The sequence below is a fragment of the Brachyistius frenatus genome, unplaced genomic scaffold (genome assembly GCF_029030835.1).
Source record: "Brachyistius frenatus isolate BFR_SWC_R1_liver_20210118 unplaced genomic scaffold, ASM2903083v1 Contig_5, whole genome shotgun sequence".
Lineage (NCBI taxonomy): Eukaryota > Metazoa > Chordata > Actinopteri > Embiotocidae > Brachyistius > Brachyistius frenatus.
In genome coordinates this window covers 3,040,001-3,064,000 of record NW_027210604.1, presented here as the reverse complement: position 1 = coordinate 3,064,000, position 24,000 = coordinate 3,040,001, and the positions used below count along the sequence as shown (strand labels likewise).

General features: G+C 42.3%; 2 protein-coding genes across 3 annotated transcripts in view; one reads left to right on the top strand and one right to left on the bottom strand.

The window, feature by feature from the left end:
• jade2 (jade family PHD finger 2) overlaps positions 1-24,000 on the top strand; it is a 166,840-nt gene that overhangs the window by 9,680 nt on the left and 133,160 nt on the right. For both annotated transcript variants that reach the window (XM_069717296.1, XM_069717288.1), the window contains exons 2-3: positions 13,398-13,461; positions 19,158-19,243. In XM_069717296.1, the coding sequence (XP_069573397.1) occupies positions 13,398-13,461; positions 19,158-19,243 (150 nt within the window). The remainder of the gene's footprint in view (positions 1-13,397; positions 13,462-19,157; positions 19,244-24,000) is intronic.
• The window catches only part of skp1 (S-phase kinase-associated protein 1), a 140,512-nt gene that overhangs the window by 60,995 nt on the left and 55,517 nt on the right, over positions 1-24,000 (bottom strand). The window lies entirely within an intron of this gene.

Here is a 24,000-nt window from a genome sequence, read left to right as displayed (position 1 = left end):
TGATAGCCTGCATGTGAGGCGTTTAGGGAACACCAGTAAATTGTAGAATCTACCGATATCCTGCACGTGAGGCACTTGGGGAACATCAGTAAATTTGAAAATTGGACAACGTGTGTGGCGTTTAGGGAACACATCGGTAAATTACAGGAATACAGAAAACAGTTTCGGCGACAAAGTTTGCTTCCCTAAACTACATGAGTCTCTGCATGCACATCGGTCACACGCAAGTCAAATCTGAACCTGTGGGAAACACTGCAATAAGCATGCACACCAAGATCTGATAATGCTGGTGACTGGCTGTCTAACGTTACACGTAGTAGAGGCACGCAGGAAAAACACATTATGCCCAGACATGTACATCATATAGGTGTAAAAAATATCAAAGACTGTGGCTTAATTTTATCTGGCCAGATGACAATAATGTTATGAAACCGCTTTGAGAGTGTAAAAATGCAGAGCAGCTGAAAAATAGGAGATTTGTAGCATAATTTGTAGAGTAATTTTCTTTATGTTAAAAATGGATTTCATAAAGTTGGTGTCGAAAAAAAAAAAGTATCATTCAGGAACCATTACTGGTATCGAACAATTTTGAACGATACCGAGCCTTTGATATTCACACATTTACAACTTAACGTTGCGCGAGAGCTGAATAAATGTAAAAATATGCCTCTTTAATAAATCAGAATAGCTTCCAGATATCTCTTCCTGTGTGAAAATACCACGGGATTCACCAGATTATTTGTATTTTAGTTACGTGAGCACAGAGAATTTTCAATCCGTGATTTATCTGACACCAAAACGTGCAAATTGGAGAACTTCGCGGTAATCTTGTCCCCAAAACCTTCAAGAAAAGCTTCATCTAAACAACACAAGAAATGTCAGTGTTGAAAGATGGATCGCTGCCTATTCTGTTCCTGCACAAGAGAAGTGTGTGTGTGTGTGTGTGTGTGTGTGTGTGTGTGTGTGTGTGTGTGTGTGTGTGTGTGTGTGTGTTTTTTTTTTTCTACCTTTCATGTCTGGATATGAGTAGGTTGCTGTCTCCTCTCTTGCACACCTGTTAGCGTGGCCCTGATGAGGATGTTTGATGTGTGTGATGTGTGTCAAATGTGTTTTTTGTAATTTTTATTGGCAAGCCCATGCATCTTTACTCTGCGTGCGTGCGTGCGTGTGCACGTGTGTTTGATGTTGAGGTAAATACTTGATACCCGACATCACACACACACACACACACACACACACACACACACACACACACACACACACACACACACACACACACACACACACACACACACACACACACACACACCGTGACATTTCAGCTCATTCATAACAGTTGCCCTATTTTTCCATCTCTGTCTCTCTCTTTCTCTCCCCGGTCTCTCAACCTCGCTTTAAGAATCTTTGTGATTCTTTTCTTTGGGTGCTCGTTCTCTCTATACCTGTCAAACTCGTCGGTGTGAACCAATTTCTTTTGCCCACCTTTTCTCCGGTGACTCTATCCAAAAATAGCTTTGTGTGTGTGTGTGTGTGTGTGTGTGTGTGTGTGTGTGTGTGTGTGGATGGGAGATGGGAAGGGGAGAGTGAAAATAGACTTGGACATGTGTGTACGTGTTGCAGTCTTCCCTGCATGCCCTCTGGCTGTTGCTGTCAGCATTGGCACTGCACAAGCAAGTGGTGCCCAGCGCGCGCACACACACACACGAACACACACACATGAACACACACACATGAACACACACGCACACGCACAATTCATTCATTGATTCCTGTCCATCGCATCTTATCTTGCCTGTCATTTTTTTTTTCCCCCCACGAAGGAAGGGAAATATTCAGTGTTGCTGAGATGAGAACAACCAGGGGTTGAAGAGAGGAAGGAAGGTGAGAGACGGGGTCAGGCGAAGAGCGATTGAAGGAGAGGTGGAGAAAGAAAATGAATGATTAGATGATGTTTGAGGGTAGCAACAAAGGAGATAATATTTCAACCCGCTATCCCGGCAAAACGGGAAACAGACATGGCGGTCAACTACAACAAAACGTGGCTATCTCACGTTTTGCTGTGGTTGACCACCGTGTCTATTTCACCCTTTGATTCGATACTGGGTTGAATATTTAGGATATTATTGTAGCAAGAGGTGACTTGTGAGGGCGGAGGTAGAAAAGTGCGTGATGTAAGAAAGGAAAGCGAAATTAATGAAGCGAAAGCAGCTCTGTATTTCCCTGGTTTGGTTGTTGCCAAAGGCTGTTAAGAATTTAATTTTTGTAGGCTTTTTGTTCCCCAGGCTAGCAGGTCTGGCTTTGTTCAATCAACCCACACACAACACTGGGATCATAGAAAAAGGAAGTGACGCACACACAGGCACACAAATAAACACACATATTAAATGCACTAATACACAAATCACCACCCTGGATGCACAAACACACACACACACACGCACACACACACACACTCCACTGCCTCAGAGAGATGGCTTGTTATGAAGCAATTTATATGCAAGGATTCTTTATCAAACTGACTGACCTCTGGCACCTCTGGAGCGCTGAGCACTGGCCAACTGCGTGTGTGTGTGTGTGTGTGTGCTGATTGCCAAACAGTTTCACCTCCACATATTATTGTTGTTGATGTGTGTGTGTGTGTGTCTTTTTTAGTATACAAGCAAAGCTTTGTATCTCCAGAGCACCTTTATCATCTGCACCACTGTTCTTTTTTTTTTTATATGCTCATTGTGCTTTAGAGATAAAAAACAAAAAAAAAGTCTCTCTTGGCGTTGTGGGTCCAGATGTTCCAGCAGTGACTTAATATGTTTTTATTGTTGATGGATCTGCCAGACTGCCTACTCATCGAGAGAGAGGACCGTGTACGTATATGTGTGCGAGTGCGCGAGAGTGTGTAGCCCGCTGGGCTTCTGCAGCTACAGTCTCTTAATAATAGATCACCATCACGGTAACCGATGTTGTGTTGACCTTAAGTGCCGCAAAGCGCTAAAAAAGACACCAGCCGTCGACTGCTGAGTTTTCTGCTGGAAGTAAATGCACCGTCACGAGGGAGCTGGGTGAGACGGCAAGACGGACAGAAAGCCAAGCAGAGAAGTGACATACTTGCAGACAGACAAACAGATGGCGGGCAAATGGGGAGACGGGCAGAGAAGCAAAGAGTCAAGTAGTCAGACAGACAGAAAGACAGATGGCAAGCTCACAGGCAGACAGACGGACGGACTGAATGATAAATGGGACACAGGCAGTCAGACAGATCTGCGGGCTAGAGGACGGAGAGACAGACCAAGTCCAGCAAACATCCTGTCTCATTCATTCAGAAATAACCAAATTATGAACTGGATTCATCTTTGACATGTTTGTACAAATGTGTCTGTTTCACAGTGCGTTATCACGGCCATTTTGGTGCTGAAACCATTTTAATAACTGATCAAATTATTCATAAAGCAAAAAAACCGGCCATCACTCATTTATTCCAGGTTTTTGAATGTGAGCAGTGTCTGCTTTTCTGGGTTTTATATCATTGTGAATGAAATACCTTTTTGGGTTTTATAGATCAAATGATGAATGGATTAATCAGAAAACCACTCGGCAAAGAAGATCCTTGTCTGTTGCCGCACCAGTTGCAACACATACTTGGTAGAGCTTTACTGCGAAGCATTGTCTAAACATCAGTGACTTTTTGTTTGTTCAGAGCAAATGTCACAACAAATGGCATAATTTACAAAGGAAGTGACAAAATTCACTGAAACTCGAAAAGAGATAAAAAAAAAAAAAAAAAAAGATGCCTCAGTCGCACTCAGTTTGATTGAAAGGTGCGATTTGACTTAAGTGCAATACTTTGCCATGCATTTATGGTTGCTCAAGGTGGACCTTTTGCTGCTGTCAAGATGTTCTAAAGCAAAGAGTGCTTTTTTTTTTTTTATGACACTTTATTTCCCATTTTCATCTATAGTGGCATCTGCTCACTTTATAATGGCCCCGACGATGCTTCAGCAGCTGCAGCACTAGAGCTGACTCCGTCCTCCTTACGATGCGATATAATGTGAAGTGATTGAAGTGTTCGTCGTGATACTCTACAGAATGCATACATGCGGTATGAACAATGTCAGCATTAGCTTTGCTTGTGTCAAACTTACATCATTCCGAAATCAAATTGTTCAATATCGGCACCTCACTCGCAGCTTCCGGGGCTCTGAAAATGTTCCACTTCCAAAAGCTACTCGGTGGAAAAAGGTTTAAAGTCTGCGCTCGCATACGTGGTGGAAGTCAGCGAACCTTCTTGCCTGAACAGGTCATCAACCCGAAGGTGAAGCTTTCGATTTACCGGCCGATGCTCACGGTCTCGAGCCTTAGGTAGCGACCGAAAGAACGAGATCGCGTATACGATTGATAGAAAAGAGTTTCCTTTGCGGGCTGGCTGGGTTCGGCCTCAGAGGTAGGCTGGAGAGCTTTTGGAGTAGAGGCACTTCTCCTTCGCGTTAAAAGGAGCCAGCTGAGGTGGTTCGGGCATCTGATTTAGGATGCTTCCTGGGGCATCTTTTCATTAGAGGTTTTCTGGGCGCTGGTCGGAGACCACGGGGTTAGACCCAGAACCCACTGGAGGGTTTACGTGTCATCTGGCCAGGGAATGCCTTAGGATCCCCCAGTAGGATGTGGAAAACGTTGCCGGGGAGAGGAACATCTGGGCTATCTTACTCAACCTGCTGCGACCGTGACCCGACCCCCGGTTAAGTGGTGGAAAATGGATGGCTTGATGGATATATCCGACTTTAATTGGTTTACAGGTAGGAAATGGAAACTCAGGACAGTTAACTAAACCCTGACCTTTATTTTTTTTTTTTTTATGAGAAATGCTAATTACTTTGTTGCTGGGTTTATCAAGAGCTGAAATTAAGGCTTTGTTTATGTGAATAATGTGTGAATAAGCTGCTATAAACTTTCTGGGACTATAAACAAGCCCTGAAACCGTCACATATCGAGTGTACACTATTTATCTTTGAGCAGTAACAGCTGTTCTCCCCTGACTTTCTCCCTCAGCAGACATACTTGGTTCCTATGCTGAGGCTTACCCTACTTTATTAGCACAAGGGTGTGTTACAGAGCCTGTGCCCTGGTGAAATAGCTGACGCATGATTTTCTTTTCCACCTGCAGCTTGGCGTCCACATATAGCTGCTTTCTCAGACCCGATCTGTTGCACATTTCAGAGCACAGTCCCCTTTAAACACTCAGTCAGACATAGAGCTCTCGGCAGTGTCATAGTCAGCCAATTAATTAGCTCCCCAGGCGACTTGGCTTTCCCAGCATGCATTAGTCAACCTTCTCACTGTAAATGTTTTGGGCTGACACAAAACTATAGAGAGAAAATTTGGCTTTCACCAGCAGACAGCATTCAAATGAGAGCCAGAGGTTGCTGTCTAAACCCAATAAAATATACAGTATTATATACTGTATGCGTCTGGTGCCAGCGATGGCGTCTACTGAGCTCAGTTTCAGCCATCTCATCTCTAATTTGTGAATCCACTGACATACGATGGCTAGAAACGGGCCCAAATAATATTGATGTAAATGTAGAATTTGTGGAAGGTTGATATATAGTGTTCATATTTCTTTTAATTTTTGTCAAAGCTTTTGTAGTATTTTCTCTCTGCCACCGCCATCACAGCCTCTTGTTGAGGGAAAGTTATGTCAGTGGGACACTACGGATTGGGCAGAGTGATGGCAAACACGACCTTGACATCAGGCTTAATGAATTAAGTAAAGTCTGATTAGTCAGATCCAGCTAATCAGGCGAGTCTTTGTTTGGGTTTGGACATGATACAGCAGGGCTATGGTTTGAATTCAGTTATTATCGGGTCTGATTGTCACAATCAATAAAAGTCATTCAAACGATTAAAACTCTTACAGCCCCACACTTGTGAGTCCTGATTATAACTTTTTAAAGGACTCTCATGGGCATGTACAGGCTTGATTTGATCGAGATCTCCGTTACTCTGCTGCCAGTATTGTCGCACCTATTAAGGTGGGACAGTTTTTCCCTTTTATCGTTCTTATTCCTGCCTCGAGTTTTATGCAATCCCTAGCGAAGCCCCACCTCGCTTTAACTTCACTAGGAATGTAATCAGCCAGAGTAATTGAAAACATAGTCCTGTTAATGGACTGCTGGCGTAATATGGACTACCCTAGATCACAGATGACATGTAATCTGTATTAAACTAAAGCAGACCAGACCGGTCTTTGAACACTAAGAGGGGACGCATTCATCGGCTGATAGTTATGCCTTTACTTTCATCAGAGGGATGATTAGCCTTGGATCAATTATACTGTTTCTGTTTATGTGTGTGTGTGTGCGTGTGCGCACACTGAATTGCCGGGCTACTGTTCATTCCTCTGACAGATGTGAGCCCCACAGCCCCGTCACACATCACTCTACTGTACCGCTAGTTTGGCCACAGTACCGAAGACAGCATGCCAACAGTTACAGACTGTGTGAGGGTTTGAACATGCTTGCGTCTTCGCTGATGCAAGTATTTATTTACAGATACTCTATTGGCGCGTGCTTGATTCTCTATTTTTATACCCTACCACCTCGATCACATTCGGCGGCCATTCTGTCCCCACGGTGGTGTGTAAACACAGAGATCAGTACATGACCTCAGACACGTCTTATATTTGCACTACAGGTTGCCCTTATTAAATCTTCTGACTAACAGAGGAAAAAAAACAACAACTCATTTTGTTAAGACTCTTTCCCTTAGTTGCTTAAAGAGACAGAGTTCATATTTACATTAGCTTATTATTTAAATTAATGAGCTCATTAGCAAAGCTGGTTCTGTTTAATATAGCATGGTGATTACAGCAGGTTGTGGGGAGGGTAAAGTTGTGTAATGCATTTGCTTACTTCTGCTTATTTTTCCAATTTGTCATCATATATATATATATATATATATATATATATATATATATATAGAGTACTGTAGTAGTTGCAGCTATGTCATAGTTTTTTTTCCTGCTGTCTTTCTCTGGCTTGTTCTTTTAGTCTCACTGTCTTGATTCCCCCACTGTGACTCATCTTTCTGTTTTCCTCCATCTTTTGGGATATCAGGCTTTTTAAAAACAATTTTTTTTTAAACTTTGACTGATGATCTCTGTCATCTCACTCCTTTTATTGATCTCGAACTGTTGATTCCTCGTCCCTTCTCCGTGGTCGTTTTCAAACTTAATTTCGAGTTTAGAGACCTATTATTTATTTGTGAGAAATGCTCAGCCACACTAAAGTCACATTAGTACACAGTATGGTTGTACTTCATTCTGTTTGATAGTGTTCTCTTCCTCGTACAACGTAGCTTCATTGACTCTGACAGCTTGTTGCCTCCGGCTATTGTCCTGCTTCAACTCTGACAAAGTGCAGGTTTACAGTGCTGTTACGGGATCGGATCGTAATGCAACACAAACCAACAGTATAATAAATACACATACAGACACAATGCTGCACTGTTACACAGCACCTCTTATTTTATATGTGTGATTTGGGCTTTGGCTAACAATCGATTTCATTATCAACTAATCCGCCTATTGTTTCCCCACTTTAATCCATCAATTGTTGTCTTTATGATATTGGAAAAATATCAACGTTTGTGTTTGCAGTGCTCGAAAATTGCTCCCTTTGTCCAGTCAACCAACTATAATCCAAACAGACCCTCAGAAATGGCAAATACTTAAATTAAGAAAATATTATCGCAATTTTTGCTGAATCATTTTTTTGTCAATTAATTGTAATATCACATTACATTGTAAACTGATGCAACAACACAGTATAATCAAAATATATATCACGATTATACAATTTGGCAGTGAATTATCATACAATGTAGTACAACATAAAGCGTATGGCTTTATTATGCAGTAAAATAAACAAACCCGTACCAGCAAAGCAAAAGTAACATTTGGCGGAGATCTATGATAAGTAATGAATCAGTGATTTATTACCAAATGTTGTAAATATGAGGTTGTTTATAATGGTAGCAGGTGGTTATGTTTGCACACATATTTTATGTAGGATGTTCTTTGAACAGAATCACTGTATTGAGCAGGTGACATATTAGAGGATTGGAAACTACTGCTGTAATAGCCATTGTTGTTATTGTCTGAATGGGACATTTCTTCTTGAATGAAGTCAGCTGCTGTAGGAAAAGTAAAACGCACCATTTCCTGTCCATTATAGGATTATTTTTTTTTAGAGAGGACTCACCCCTCATCGAGCCTTTTGAATGGCAAAGGTAAAAGATTTAACAAACTGCTTTTAAGTAGAAATGCCATTTTAGTCAACACTCTCAGTAAGCAGCAACATCAAAGTCAAAAGTCAAATGCAAAATGGATTCAGTTATATAAAAGTGATTTAAAGCATGCTGGCTCTTGAGATAAAAGCATGCTGTACCATCTGTTGTAGCCGTTTGGCAAGACGGCAGACTGTCACACACTCTCCGTTTCTGTCTTTCTTTTTGCTACTCTGTTCAGGAAGTAACCGAGTGCAGACCTGGACTCTGGTTCACTGCACTGATTGAGATTAAGCTGTACATTTGTGGGTCTTTTCCGTCTCCCTTTTCTTTCTTTTTTTTCCCCCCCTCCTTCACCCACTCCATCTCTCTGGAGAGCACAAAATATCTCAATCTACAGTCTGGGCTGTGCTTCACTGCACTGATTGAAGACATGGTTGTGTGTACCGCAGGAGAGAAAAAGAGGGACAGAAAGACATACAGTCGACATGGGGAAGTCAGGATGAGCTACTGAGTGCAAAGAAAAGAAGGGTATCGGGTGTAGAAAAAGAAGAAGCGAGACGGGGTGAAGGAAAAATGGAGAAAATGAACTTGGAGGCCGCTCTTGGCAGGTGCAGAGCTGTTCCTCTGCCATGTGCCTCAGGTCATGCTGCTCTGGAAAAAAAAAAAAAAAAAAAAAAAAAAAGGAGGGATGTGGGATTTTAAGGAGATACAGTGACATTTCCAATTACCGTCAGGTCTGTCACTTTAAAGGGCCACCGGTTCCCCCCCACCCCCACCCCCCTTACATATGCTTTCAGAAATGCTGGGCTGCCACCAGGACAAAAAGTTAAAGAGATGGTTTTGTAAGCTTACGATCACAGGTTCAGCCCCGCGGATCGCTCTATGTTACCGTGTCACTGAACCTTTTGTCTGGTGATATTTTATAAAAGTTAATTGGTTAGCAGCGAGCGGCAACCAGCAGTGACGTCGCCCGTCGGTTTTGACTCGATCTGATCGGAAACCCGACGATACGACGGTGGATTAAACAACATTGTGGCTGATGATGTTGTGATGATGCAGTGATTGGAAATCTTTATAATTCAGTCCAATTTTCCCATCTGAAAGAAGTGTACAAGCATTTGGCTACTGCTTAGATGTAGTATTATTGTAACTAAAACAGCTTTTGGGACTAAAACACCGAAAGTGGAACCAAAACCGGGACACGCAATCGACTAAAATCAACGCGACTCGCCGGCCGCTGCTGTGTCAAAACACAGTCAGTGTAGATCGTGTACACACAACACTTTCTGAATGTTCTCGCTTCACCAATTAACGGCTTGTTAGCATTATAAGCAGACAAACTCCATATTGTCAGGATGCAGCCACAAGCTCAATTTGTTAAAAAGTTTTCCTTCTTCTGCAAAGACGGGAGTCTGGTTAAATGACGGTTCGTCTTTATTCCACACCGACGTGTCAACCATCTGTTAAAAGCAAAAATGTGTTGTGCAATAATTGACATAAACGCTTAATTTACAGTTATGCAGTTTTCAAGTAGCAGCTGCTACCTTGAGGCTTTGATTGACTCTAAAGAGGTGGTGAATGATTCACTTAGGATAATTATTTTCGCCCAGTGTGGTGTTTTTGAAACTAAAGTAAATGAATTTATGTTTTCAGTCCCTTTCAAAAGAACTTTAACCTTATTCACTCTATTTAAAGCGATGTATATTAACATTTGAGGGTCAGGTGTGCCCTCACCTGTTTCAGAGCTGTTTGTGTGCGTGTTTTCCTGTCAGCGTGCGTAGGTTTACGAATAAGATTTTTTTTTATCATCACAATATTTTAGGGTATTTCTTAGATAAGACAAAGAATTGAAAAATATTAATTATTAACATGAACTAAAGAATAACTATCAGTTCTTTAGATTGTAAACAATAATAGAAACTCCGAGCGAGATTGAGATTCTTTACACTTCACGATCATAACGTTTTAGTGGACGATTAATTGTCAGACAAGTAACGATGAATGACTTCATCGTCTTTTTTATGTTGGTTTCACGTCTTGTCAAATAAGCCTATTCTAATGTGAGAAGTTAAACGGTTAGTGGCACTGATCGCCACTTAAACCATAGAAGAAGAAAGTAGCGCATCGAAATTACATCACTGAAAGAGCGCCAATCAAACCAAGCTGCAGAAAAAGATGTCCTCTTCCACCTTTTGAGGTTTGACTGGCGCTTTTTTGACGACATTATTTCGTTGCGCATCTTTCTTCTATGGTTTAATGGCGCGAGTCGATAATTAGCGCCACCAATTGTGTAACTATTAAGTTCTAATTGCAATTATTTGTATGACAATTAATCGTCGACTAAAGTTTAATGTTCGCAACAGCCCAAGTCAAAAAATATCTCTCGTTGTAAACACTTCAAAACACTTTCAAAGTGACTCATTTAGCAGATTAATGTAACAAATAGACCCTGAAAAAAAAAATCTATTTAATGTCAATTTTTTTCTTAGTGTTCAAATTTTCCATTTAACTGGTCAAAAAAAACAACAAAAAAACATTGGTGGGCTGAGTGTGGTTTAAGTGGGTCGCCTGAGAGTTTAATAGGCGAGGGGAAACCCTGAGATGGATCCAAGCGTGCAAGACTCCGAGTCAGACAGACGTAGCTGGAGGAAGTCAGCGATGTACTTAACAACTCTCCTCAAAGGCGAGGTAGAGCTAGACAGATGGGGAAGAGGTGGAGAAGACGGAGAGAAAAGCGAGAGAGGCCAAGGAAGTCAATAATGTACTTAACCCTACTCCGCAGACTCCCCGTGTCCCTGTTGTTGTACGGCGAGGAGGACGGGGAAGGGGAGGAAGAGAAGGGAGTGAGAGAAATGGGAAGGCTCTGGAATGGAAATAGTCGGCGGCAGCTGAGAAGCGCCGTGTTTTTCTGTCAGCATGAATGTCAGAGTGGTTAAGTGTGCGGGGCAGGCGGGGAGGCCGGGGTACAGGAAGAGCCCCGTATAAGAGGGAATAGCCCAGTTTTACTGCCACATAAATCACTGCGCTGAAGGTTGTAACGCACCTCCTCTTTTGGCTTTCCTGCCTCGGTCTGGCAATCCGCTAAAACCTCTTTTTGATTCCTTGACTCTCGGTGCCCCCGTTTCTTTTTGCCTCATTTCTCTCTCCTTCAGACTCTCTTGACCCATGCCCTCCTTTTTCCCTCTGACTGGCGCTCGATAGATCTCCTCCACTGACCCTCATTTTTTTTTACGCTGTGGTCAAAATGCTCACGTGTACGCTACTATTTTAGCTCACTGCAAAAGAATAAGTGTTTTGAAAACATCCTTTTCAAGACTAGTTTTATGGATTTTTAATCGCTTCTTACTGACAGCCTTTGTTTGATTTATGACGCACTCCGTCCTCTTTCTCTGATGTTCCTCCTTTGTCTGTCTCTTAGACCCCCACGCCTGTAAAGTCTCCATTATTTATTGAGCCTAAACATCTCCGTCTTCTTTTCGTTTCTTTAAAGAGTTCTTCCTCGTCTGTGCTCTCTCCCCTCTCGTTTCAGTTTTTCTTCTCTCCTCTCGGCCCTGAACCGAAACTCATTCAGTCAGAAATAAAACCATTAAAGTGTCTTTCTGCTGTTCTTCCTTAAAATTGCATCTTCTATGCAACGCTTCACATTAGTTGTCAAACTTGGACAGTGGGTGTAATTGTGGGTTCATTTAAGTGTGAGTTTGAGCAAGTCGGAGGATTTATTGCATTTTCCAAGAGTTTACTGCAGGAACAGACGTGCTAGTTTGTAATTTCTTTCCCTCCCCACAGACATCCCGTCTTAACTCTGAATATCTTCCTGGTGCTGTGGCTGCACCTGCTGTGTCTAATACGCTGACAGAGGGTCGTTCATATCAGATGAGATCGTCATCATCATCCAGTAGATGCTTTGTCAACAAAATCTTTGTTCTTTTGGGTTGAATTTTTGCCAATTTCTGATTTGTGGGTTCTCATAATATCAGTCGAAGATGTTCTGCGGGGTTTTCTTGTAAAAACAGTCATGTTTACATTGAGAGAAATGCATTGTGTCGACCCTTGAGGTCGAATAAACATGTTGAATGCGTGTCCTTCCTCCATAAAACAGTGTTCATGCTGATTTTGAAAGTTATGCGTGTCAAGTCTTGCCATGTTTACGTTCACATTTGCGAGTTCTTCTTAATTTGTTTTTGTCAGTGAATGAAATACCGTGAACTGTGGCTGGAATTTGCATTGTGTGTCTCAGTGTATGCCCATAAGATACAAAGGAAAAGTAAATATATCGCAATCATACAGGTAGTACTGGTCGAAACCCAACAATCTCTAAACCTTCATGCTGCTGTTCCTTTGAAAACCATTTGGGAAAAACTCAAAAATTAAACATCAAAACAATGCTTTGTGCAGAAATGTTTCCGTTTTTGGTCCCTTTAGCTTGTCTGCTGTACTGGAAATTATAGACATTGCAGTAAGATGTATTCCTTTTGGATCAAACTGAGCTGCAGCAGCAGCCTTATTTTCACGGTTTTCCCAGTGACTATCTCGGAGTTGGAAAGAAAAGGTGACAAATGAACAAAATAATGTCGTTAAAAAGAGACGTCGTCATGATGGAGTTGCTTTTTCCATGTCCTTTATCATCAAGAAACACAGCTGCTTTGTTGCTTCAGAGAGTGTCCTAGATTTTAGCTGGTTGAGAGAAGCGTGTGTTTTGTTTTGCTGTGAGTTGAGTTGGTTTCACTCGATTATACTGAAAAAAGAAAAAAAGAAAAGGGGGGAAAAAAAAAACCCTCCAGTGTACAAAAGCTCCCAGTGAATGCAACGCTAATACAGACCGAAAATTCGCAGTCGACTCGTACAAGGACTCGCACTGTATGTGAAGAACAACTGTATCATTGTGAAGTTCCCAGCGAGTCCGAAGTGCTAATGTGTAACGGTGATCAAGTTGGTTTACTCTGGCGGGCTGCCTGCTGGAGGCTCTGACAGATTGGTGCCATCAGCGCATTATTTCATTAGCACTTGTGTTTTCATGGTGAACATCTTCTCACTTGTCATTTTTCTCTCCCCCCCCCCCTCCCTTTCTCTCTCCACCACCCTCCCCCTGCCTCCCTTCCTCCCTGCCACCCCCCTGACAGATGGAGAGCGAAAAGAAGAGGAGAAAATACTCCACGAGCAGCAACGACTCTGACACCACTGACAGTAAGTTTGAGAGAGAGCGATATTCAGGGAAGACGTGTGTGTGTGTGTGTGTGTGTGTGTGTGCGTGTGCGTGTGTGTATATGTGAATGAGGGAATAGGAAACGTGGAAGTGTTTCCTGTGCGGCTGTTGTACAGCGAGCTGCCCGGTTTCACTCAACTCCTGCAGAGTATTTTCTCATATTCTCTGTGTCCATATAGACTTTCCTCCCGTCTCACTGCTCGTTACGACTTCCCGTTTTTTAAAATACAGCCACACAGAATCTGAATGTGGAGCCTGAGCAGCCAAGTTTGACATAAAACAGTTATGAAAATAAATATATATAATAATGTCGCCTAAAGAACCAAATGTTGTACATTATAATTATCTTTGTACAATCATGGAACATTTTTCGACTTGACATGTTTTGACTAATTGCGTCGAGGAAACTCTTGATAGTCCTTGAAACTGTGCCTACAGATGACAGCAGAAAGGAAGATGATCTTTTTAAATTATTCATTCATTCAAATAAAAACTAAAAAAGTCAAGAGCTGAAATGTTCTTTTTGTATATATATTAAAAAAAAAAAAAAAAAAAAAAAAGTACACCCATGGCCTCGAGAGCAAGTACTTTCCCCCTTATAGTAGAAATAACTTGTCCACCAGTCTCTTACATCATCTTGCTGACATTTTTTGACCACTTTCCATTAAAAATTCCCTCAGTTGCAGCATGTTTTACGGTATTCTTGCATGCACTGCGTGCTACTGGGACTAAAATCTGGTCTCCTTTCTTTGGGTTCTGTAATACACTGTCAAACTAGAGACAAGACTGACAGGACAGGAGCAGATAAACCTTCCTTATCTCTGAGGAGAAACTTGAGTTGATGCCGCATGAACACTCGGAGTACTGTGAAAACAAACAAACAGCCGGAAGGGAGTTGTGGTTTGTGTTCAGTAAACTTGAACCTGATGATCTGTGGCTGTGAAATCACCACCGCCTCCATCTGCACTCTTCTTGTCTTTTGATAAGACATTTGCAGCGTACATTTACCGAAGTGAAACTTCGGCGTTCTCGAAATACTTCCACTGAACCCATGAAGAAGGTCAGTTCAAATATCAGTAATATCATAACTGACCCAGAGATCGTAATAGTGATATTATTATTATTATTTTTTTATTTTTTTATTAGCTGGAGTTTCACTGCAGCCATGTAAATGTTTTGGAAGATCGCACTCGGTTATATTTCTTTCTACGCCGGGTGATCTCAGACAAAGCTCTCCTTTGCTTGCAGAATGTCTTTGGATGTCAGTCCTGCAGTCACTGCAGGAGTTTTTGTGAGCTGCTGCTTCAGTAAATCAGATGCTAAAAACACACAGATTTTGTCCGCACAGTCAATAAAACCCACATCTCACATTAGTGGCGTGCAGTTTTCACAGTGAGTCTGGCCTCATGTGCTTTGGGAGAAACGTCAGGACTATGCAACATGTGGTTGATAGATAGAGAGATACAAGGACATTAGACGGTGGATGCGTAGTTTGGTTGACTGGTTGATGTGTTTTCTTCCCAGACAGACAGACAGACAGACAGGCAGGCAGGCAGGCAGGCAGGCAGGCAGACAGGCAGGCAGGCAGACAGGCAGGCAGGCAGAGACAGGCAGGCAGGCAGGCAGGCAGGCAGACACTCACACACACACACACACACACACACACACACACACACACACACACACACACACACACACACACACACACACACACACACACACACACACACACAGACAGACATTGATACACACACACAGACAGGCAGACATGACGAGATACGCTGCATGGTTTTGGGAACATCTGGCCCGACCACCACATTACCATCCCTGGCAGCTCCTGCTGGAAATTCCTCTGATAATAAACATTCTTTGAATGACATACAATGTTACACAAACACACACTTGGCTCTCACAGCTGATCACTGGCTTCAAAATATGAAGACTTAGTCCCCGAAGACAGTTAGCCAGTTTTAATTTAATTCTAAATGTCATTCTTCTTTTCAGTTCAACGTGACTAATTCTTGGCATTTTGAAGCATGCAATAAGAAGCAAATATATTTGTTTGGGTATTCCCGTGGCGATGTCAGGCGAGAACAGGCAGAAATTAGATACATCAGTGAACTATAAAGGAAACTCTGGAGTACAGGAAGGCACCGCACTTTTGATTTTGTGTTGTCAAACCCTGCTGAATTTGAACACTTGGCTGAATTCATTTCAACAACACCGTATAATGCAGTATAATATAATGCTACATGAGAAACCGACACAATACGTTCCCCAGCCAGATGCCTGAAATAATAAAAGTATCCAATTTTTTTGGGGGATATTTCAGAATAAAACGGTTTCAACTGGGATTTTCTTCCTTTCTTGAAACCTAATTTCCCTTTACAGTCAAAAGAATGCACTCCAGGAACAGAGCGGACGATAGAGTGAAGGTGATCTTCTCTTTTTGTGTTCAAAAAGTCAAAGTTAAGGGAGAGGTTTTTTTTTTTTTTTTTTTTTTGTCTGACTTTTTTTTTTTTAATTGAACACATTTAATGTGAAATTTAAAAAAAGTTTTTTTTATTAAGGTCAAATTAAATTGTCTGACTTTAGCTGCAATGAGGAGAACAGAACAAACTCTTTTCATTAATTGAACACATTTAATGTGAAATTTAGACCTGGACAAATCAAATCTGGGTGACGTAGTCATTCCAACTTGAAACCTCGCTGTTTACGCCCCCCAGGCTGACGTGACCTCTGACAGGTTTAACTGTTATGTGGTCACGGGTCTGCATGTGTAATGTATTTTACAGCAGGTTTAACAGGCTGTTTCTCAGACCTGACCGGGCCACCCTGCGGCTGAAGGCCACACCGTCTGCTTTATAAACACTCTTAAGCCCGTGAGCTTCCCCTCCCCTCCCCTCCCCCGCTCCCTCCCCCGTCCGGTGCAGTGTGGGCTCCAGCTGCATCTGTTCACTGGAAGTTATCAGGTTTCTAATTGAAGGATGCCCATGATAATTTTGGCCGCTGCGCACCAAGCGCGGCTTTTAATTAACACGCGGCCGCGACGGTAACCTCCCGACTGCGCTGCGGCCCGCTCGGTTATCTGGGCTGCAGCGATGGAGCTGTGCAGCTGGCTGATGTGGGACGTGTGGTTGTAACGCACACGCGCACAATAGTGGAATCCTGATGAATGAGTAAACTTCAAAAATGTCCAGCAGTCGTGCACAGTCGCTCTCTATATTTTTATTTCTACCACACGCACGGGTAGAGACTTGTAGATGAGCAACGCACACACACACACACACACACACACGCACACAGTTCTATGTACAGATCTGTGACTCATAATAAGAAAAACAAGTAACTTAGTCGGTGTTTGTTCAACGTCTTCAGTGCTCCTATATGAGGCTCTGTTTTTATAGTTGGTGGTGGCGAGCGCTGCCGTCTCCAATTCACCGTCTCCCACGGAGATCAGGCAGCGTTGTACCTAATATATGTTCAAAAATATAAATGACGTACACATAATGATACTATCTAACTTTTTTTTTTTTTTTTTTTTTGGTGTGGTTTTCATTAGATTATCGGTCGCCCCATGAATCGCCCGGCCGTGCCGCTTTCCGCTGCAGAGACCTCTTGATCTACGAATCGGTTTAGGTTTTGCTTTCATGCATTACGTCGTCGTGGCCAAAGGCAGAGCAGCCTTCTACACCATCATTCCTCCGCACAAATCCCCAGTTCGAAGTGATATCCAGGGAGTTGATCCGTAGGGGGTGTTGTTTTGGGAGCAGTCAAGCGGAGATAGACGTGTGCAGTATGTCCCGGAAGAAATGGGAGACGTACTGCAAGAGAATCGTCACCATATATTTCGAGGGAACGAAAAAGTAGTCCTCTAAAAATTCATGACCCTCCTCGGGGGAGGTAAGATTGACATGAAGACTTGAGCAGTCTTCAGACCGTCAGCCCAAATCTTTTTTTTTTTTTCATATCCAGATTGTATCCAGATTTATATGTGAAAGTTTGGACGGCAAAAAAACAAACAAATGAAAAGCAATTTTGTTGTTGTTGTTGTTGTTGTTGTTTTGTTGCAAACCGAAACCAAAAACGCATTCGGAGGCGGTTTGGAAACGAGAATCCACTCGGATTTCTTTCGGCACTCAGAAAGTGAGCAGAATCTACGCGTGCGCCGTCTGGAAGCCGAAATAAATGTTTCTCGCTGCCACTTCCCGTACCAGCTGCGCGAACTATCGTCCGCGGCGACGTCCGGACGAATCGAATCCCAGCCGCCCGTCCCGAAAGAAAGCGATTTGAGGAAACGAACCCGAACACGGGCCGCCCGGTGCGTCGGATGCGTCGGCGGCTTCGTTTGCGACGTGCTGCACGTTCACCGTGCGAATTGGACGTGCGCCTGATTTTTGGTGACGGGGGGCGGGGGGGGAGTCCGGGCCGTGTCGGAGACGGGGCCCCCGACGAGCGGCTCTGCCCTCGGCGCCGCTCGGACGGTGAAATTAACGCGGCGGCGGGGGAAATATGTTGAGTGGGAGGCAGCTCGCGCGCTCGCTCAAGTCACGGTCGCAATGTGCTATATTACACAGTATTGGCCAATTTGTATTTCCCATTATGCCAGTGTGATGTAATTTAATTGCCAATTTGATGCAATTTTTAATGACAGCCTTCTTCACGGTGCACACATGAAAATGAGCTTTCGGCTATATCCTGTTGAAGCGGTTTTGCGAGTTTTCTAAAAATTTTGAAAAAAAATCAGCATGAATGAAATTACGCGCGCGCACACACACACACACACACACACACACACACACACACACACACACTCCCCTTCCCTCTCCCCTTATCAGTGTGGCCTTTGTTAATGTACATGAGTTCGGGCAAACACACACAGGGCTGCTGATTGAAGCGGTGGGTGGGATATTGGCTCCAGTGTCTGGTTAATTGCAATTAAGTTGCGTATTAATGAGGTTGTAAAGGACCGCAGTGGACTAACAACTTAACAAGATGCTATTCATACTGTCATTACTTATTAAAGCTCTTAATAGATCATCATCAGTCTGCTTCCGTCGAAGGTCTGGCTCAGAGTGGCGGTGCCGCCCGGGGCCGTCGGAAAAGTCACGGAGAAGGTTTTTGCTTGGCTGCTTTCTTTTCTGCAGCATTTGAAACCGCCCCCGTCCGTTGTAAATTGCAAAAGCCTCGAACCCCATCTCGTTTAAGAACTTTTGACGAGCAGCTCTCTAATAACTAACCGATTCCCCGCCGGTTCATGGCGGCGGCTCTTGTTTTTATTACGTTTGTTTTGTAAACCCTCTCTGCAAAACAAATTTTTCCAATGGGACAATAAAGTTTCTTTGGAGCGAATTTGAGCGCACGCTCTGTGAGTGAAGTCAGATCTGCAGCCAGAGACCTGTTCTTCATTTTCTCCACTTTAAATTAACATTCGCACTCATTAAACATTCTCGACAAAATCAAACACAGATTAAGTTCGCCGGGTGATCGGCTCCATGTGAGGGAAGACTTGAAAAGGAGGGTCAGGATTTATCTACAGGAAAAATATAGATATTTTCTCATCTGGTCATCAAAAGAACCCTTGATTGAGTATTTAGTAAAAAAAAAAAAAAGAAAAAAAAAAGATATTTACTCGTCTTAATTACACTGACAGTTGTTGTCTTTTTTCTTGCTGCAGGTCAAGTAACGTCGTGGTCCAGGTCGTCTAAGAATACGGGCACCAGCAGCACATGGGTCCGCCACCAGCACAAGAAACCCTCAGAGGTAAGTTTGCGTAGCCGCTTGGTTCAGTGACTCGGCCGCGTACAGTACACAAAAATGTGTTTTAATAAAACACACTCGCCGTACGACCATTTCGAGCTCACAGTTGTGCTCCTTCTCAGCATCGTCCGTGGAAGATAGATGTTGTTGCTTTGCTGTTTTAAATTGTTCGGATTCCAACACTTTGTCTTGTTGTTTGTGTCGCCGAACTCTGAAATAACTTCACACTTTTTTTAATTTTTATGATTCTCTTTTAATGAACTGTATCAGAGAAAAGTGCAGATTGAGAGCTGAAAGATTCAGGATCAACCCTGGTTGTCAGAGTTGCTACTGCTGATGTTTCATGTGCAGAGCTGATTTTTTTTTAATTTTTTTTTTTTACTAAAGATTTACAAGATACCACAAAATCCTGAATACCTCAACATATGCAAAAAAAACCCCAAAAAAACCAAGGGTCATTCTGGGGCTGCACAATTAATCGTAATAGAATCGCGATAAGAGACTGAAGTGGATTGTTTTTTATGTTCAGTGATTCATTATGTTTAAAATGGACGGTTCCCTTTCTGTTAACCAGAGCTGATATGCAGGTGTCATAACGGGTATCCTGCCCAGTTTTGCCCGCCCGCTGAGAATTATATGTCACCTCGCACCACTGCGAGGGAAGCTGGAGGAAAACTACTGACACTGTAATGATTTGCCTGCTCTTTTAAAGATGACGTAATCTTCTCCGTCAGCTTCATCAGTGATGACAAATGATCTGAAGTCGGTAGTTTTTTGAACATTTTGAGTCATCGGTGTTTTATTAGACTCGGTGGTAGCTTTTCACTGATACGATTTATCTGAAATTTACAAAGTTTCCTTGATTAATCTCAATCTTCGTATTATTAGGAATATTTTACTCGAATATCTTACATCATATATTAGGCGTAGAGTTTAGCAATAAACATTTATATTGGTAAAAAAAAAAAAAAATCTTATGAGAATCGTGATCTCAATTCGAAAGCAAAAAAATAAATAAATAAAAGTGATTCCAAATTGATCCTAAATCATGCAGCCCTAGATTGTTCCACTTCAAAAATGAACACAACTAGAAGAGACAAAAATCAAATCACTCAATTGGCAAAGTTGAGTTAGTTTGAAGAGTAAAAGCACTGATCCAACCCATGCAGCAATGCATCAGTGAAACAAACACTTCTGCCCAATTCAAATACAGCCATCTCCGTCACCACAGCTACATCAACCAGCTGCACGGATGGCAAAAACCGGTTGGGTAAAATACCAGGTTGGAACGTCCATATAGTCATGATGAATGATTCCAAGGGCTCTCAAATGACCACCCTGAGGATGAAACTGGCATAATCCAGTTGGAAAATGGTGCTCTCTACCAGTTGTGGCAAGCTGTTGCCTGCCACAATCACACATTCCTCCCACTCTTGCCAGTGAAGTAGGTTCAAATCTGTTTAAGAAGTCGACTCTTGCTGCTTGAAGAGTTTCACTCCAAAAATAACTATCTGCCATTTGGAACAAATTATATCTGCTCGTCGAAATTAACGGGGAGATTTTTGAATGGAGGAGTGGATTTAACGGCCTCCGTTTGACTATTTTTAAACTTGTAAGGATGTTCAGTGACAAAGATCTTTTTTTTTTTTTTTTTTTTTTTTAAATGAGTTAATTGTGTTTCAGAGTGTAATTTTCTCTCACCTCCGCTCCGATTTCTCTCCATCCTTCTTTCAAAAAAAAAAATGTCAAAAACAGACTGAAGGGCAGAAATGGTTTGTTTTTCTTTGCAACTTTTTTTTTTTTTTTGAAAGGAGAATGAACAAAGAAAAACGGCACGCATGCCCCTGAACCACCCTGAAGTACAAGTCATCAGCGGAGCATCTGTGAGGCTTGTGCATTTGAAGCTTCCTCCCCCTCAGCTCCATCCAGTTAACCACAGGCTGTTGGAAGGTCCTGTCAGCAATCAGTCTCTCAGTAATTACTACTGTAGCTCGCTGCTCTCTCTGACCCGGGCCTCAGCTGAAGAGCCAGGGGCCACGTTCCCTTTCATAACGCTGCCTCCTCGCTCCGGAGCACCCAGCTTTTTCATAAAAGATGATGTTTCGCTGTATTTCTTTTTTTTTTCTCTCGCCGTTTTGGGAGCAGTGGGCGACAGGAAAGGTTGAGCAAACAAAAAGGTCGCGTGACATCTGACAAAGCTTCAGTGCAGAGTTTTTGAAGTTCTGAGTTGTGCATCTGAGCTGATGTCAGAAAAGCTTTAGTCGTGGAAGATAAAAAGTGGGCCGCCGCTCGTCTCGGTGCTCCCGGAGCGACGTTGGCAGATCATGCTATTCTCGGTTCCTAGTTTTTGGCTACTTGAACCTTTCTTAATTGTTTTTTTCTGCATCGATGCCTCGACCGTGGGCAGCTTTTGCACCTCGGACATTTCAATCAACTGTATGCATGTGCGTGGATGAACGATGATAAAATCAAACTCCGATTTTACTTTGATTTACAATTGGATAATCTGATGAACTTGTCGCCGATATATATATAAAAAAAAAAGTCAATTCACAGTATTTATTTCATTGAATTCATCAGCTTTATATGGTCGAGTCATGTTTTGAAACGCATTGTACAGAACATTAGTTGTCTTTTACGTTCTGTTATGGTAGCGCTGCTCGTGGCGTGCAGGCTTTAATACCTCAGTCTGCTTCAAATGGACGGGCTGTTGTCAATCAGCGTCGTCGAACTCTGGAAAAGACGGTTTGTATCTGACTATTTTTGTACTTTCTGTAAACAGACAATCCAACAATCTTTGTTTGATCAGGTGTAAAAGTTGGGCCTGTTTTAAAGACTTTTCTCAAGCTTTCCTTTTTTTTTTTTTTTTTTTTTTTTTTTAATTCTTGACGGTTATTTCTGTCATTTTCCCCCCGTACAACAAAGTGCAGCACCGCGAGTGCCTTCGTTGTTCTCAAGAGTCATTGTCTCGAGGCTGAAAAGACATACAGGAGACCAAAAAAAGTCTTAGAAAGAGATCGGAGAGGCGCTGAGTTGCAGCCACAAAAGTGTGTGAGCATGTTTAAACACTTCAAACCTAGTTCATTTGAAGCACACCGAAGCGTTTCGTCAGTCAACCCAACAAACTCCAACACTTGCGTGTGTATTGAGTGTTAATCGTACTAGTGCTCCTATTTCTTCATCTTTTTGACAGCTTGCTGATGAGGTGACAAAGAAACTGTCATTGAGCCGGATCACAAGTGTTCGATCCTCCAAACAACAACTGGTTGCACGTCGGCACGTCAGCGAGAGGCGGCCGGAAACAGCTGTCGGCGTGTGAAGTGTCCTGAGGCAATGGGAATAACTTGTACGTTGTAGAGGTCAAAGGTCACGACCCCGTCGAACTGACGTCCGTCTTTTACGAACGCCACTTGCGCACGTCTGAAGTCGCGTTGCCCGCTTTCAAGCTGTCCGACCAGTTTTCGGCTGCAGCTTCAGGAGTGTCACTTCTTTTGCTCACCTGCCAAGTGTCTGCGACTAACCACTTAAGTACAGCTCTGTGTCTTTGCTGTGAAGACGGCGGGCAGCAGCCTGGAAACAAACAGAAAGCAGACACTCCGGGGAGGTTTATAGGCGCAGCAGCGCTTAAAGAAGAGCGGGTCGTGTCTTTTTGGTTATTTAAAAAAAAAAAAAAAATTTTGGAAGGAGTGAGAAAGACAATTTAACTTTTTTTTACCAATCGAAAAGAACGAACAGTCATTGTTTGTATGTAAGCAGCAGATACATTTGGAAAACACAGATCAGAGAATCAACTATCAATATTAAATGTCACATTTACATGTGGCATTTGGTGTTGAGATACTTTATTTTTGGAAAATACCCGCCAGGCGATGATGTTTTATTAGTTTTTAATCAAAACTTTTTTTTTTTAACTTTGCTGATGAACTGGATTTCTGTATTTTTCCCTCCAGTCACTTATCGATCCACTATGTTCATTAACACAGTGGTTTCACTGAGGTACATGACATATTTTGTAGTTAGCAGAAATGCCAGACATCACTGAAACTAAGTGCTTTTTTTTAATTTTTATTTTATTTTATAACTACCAACAAAAAAGAAAGAAAGAAAGAAAAAAGAAAAAAAAACTTGATATTTTTAGGTGGTGAAAAATCTTCATCACTGCATCCCAACTGGGAAGAAAATTGAACAGTGGCTCACAATGCGGACAAGTTTATGGGATGATGCTCACCCTCGGTTAAGGGAGGTGTGGCAAAGGGTAAACACTACGGACCAGTAATGACAGCGTAGCTCTTTTCTAAAAATGAGCCGTCTCTATTTGCGCCTTTGCAAGTCTCTCACTCCAACTTTGACTTTTCTTAGAAGTGGCTTGGATGGTTTCACTCGGCGGAAGGAGGACACAGTCGAATGCCTCTCTTTTTTTTTTTTCTTCTATGACTGTTTATTTCCCATTTTAGATGCAGGATAGAGATGAAGGATTTTGAACATTTTGTAGATAAACAGGAAGTCATTATGACACAGTAAACACACAGAAAGTACATATTTGGTCTCATGGTTAACTATTAGGGCAGAACAAAAACTCAGAGGACAAAAAAACTAAGAGCGCCAGCTTTTTGCTTAAATGCACCCTGCAAAAGATGCTTACTTTAAAAAAAAAAAAAAAAAGCACTGTAATACTATGTTGCTGCAGCGTTACTGAGTCATCAGTCGGAGTGAGGACTCTTTCTTGAAAAGCTCTGGGCTGCATCTCTTGTGACAAAAAG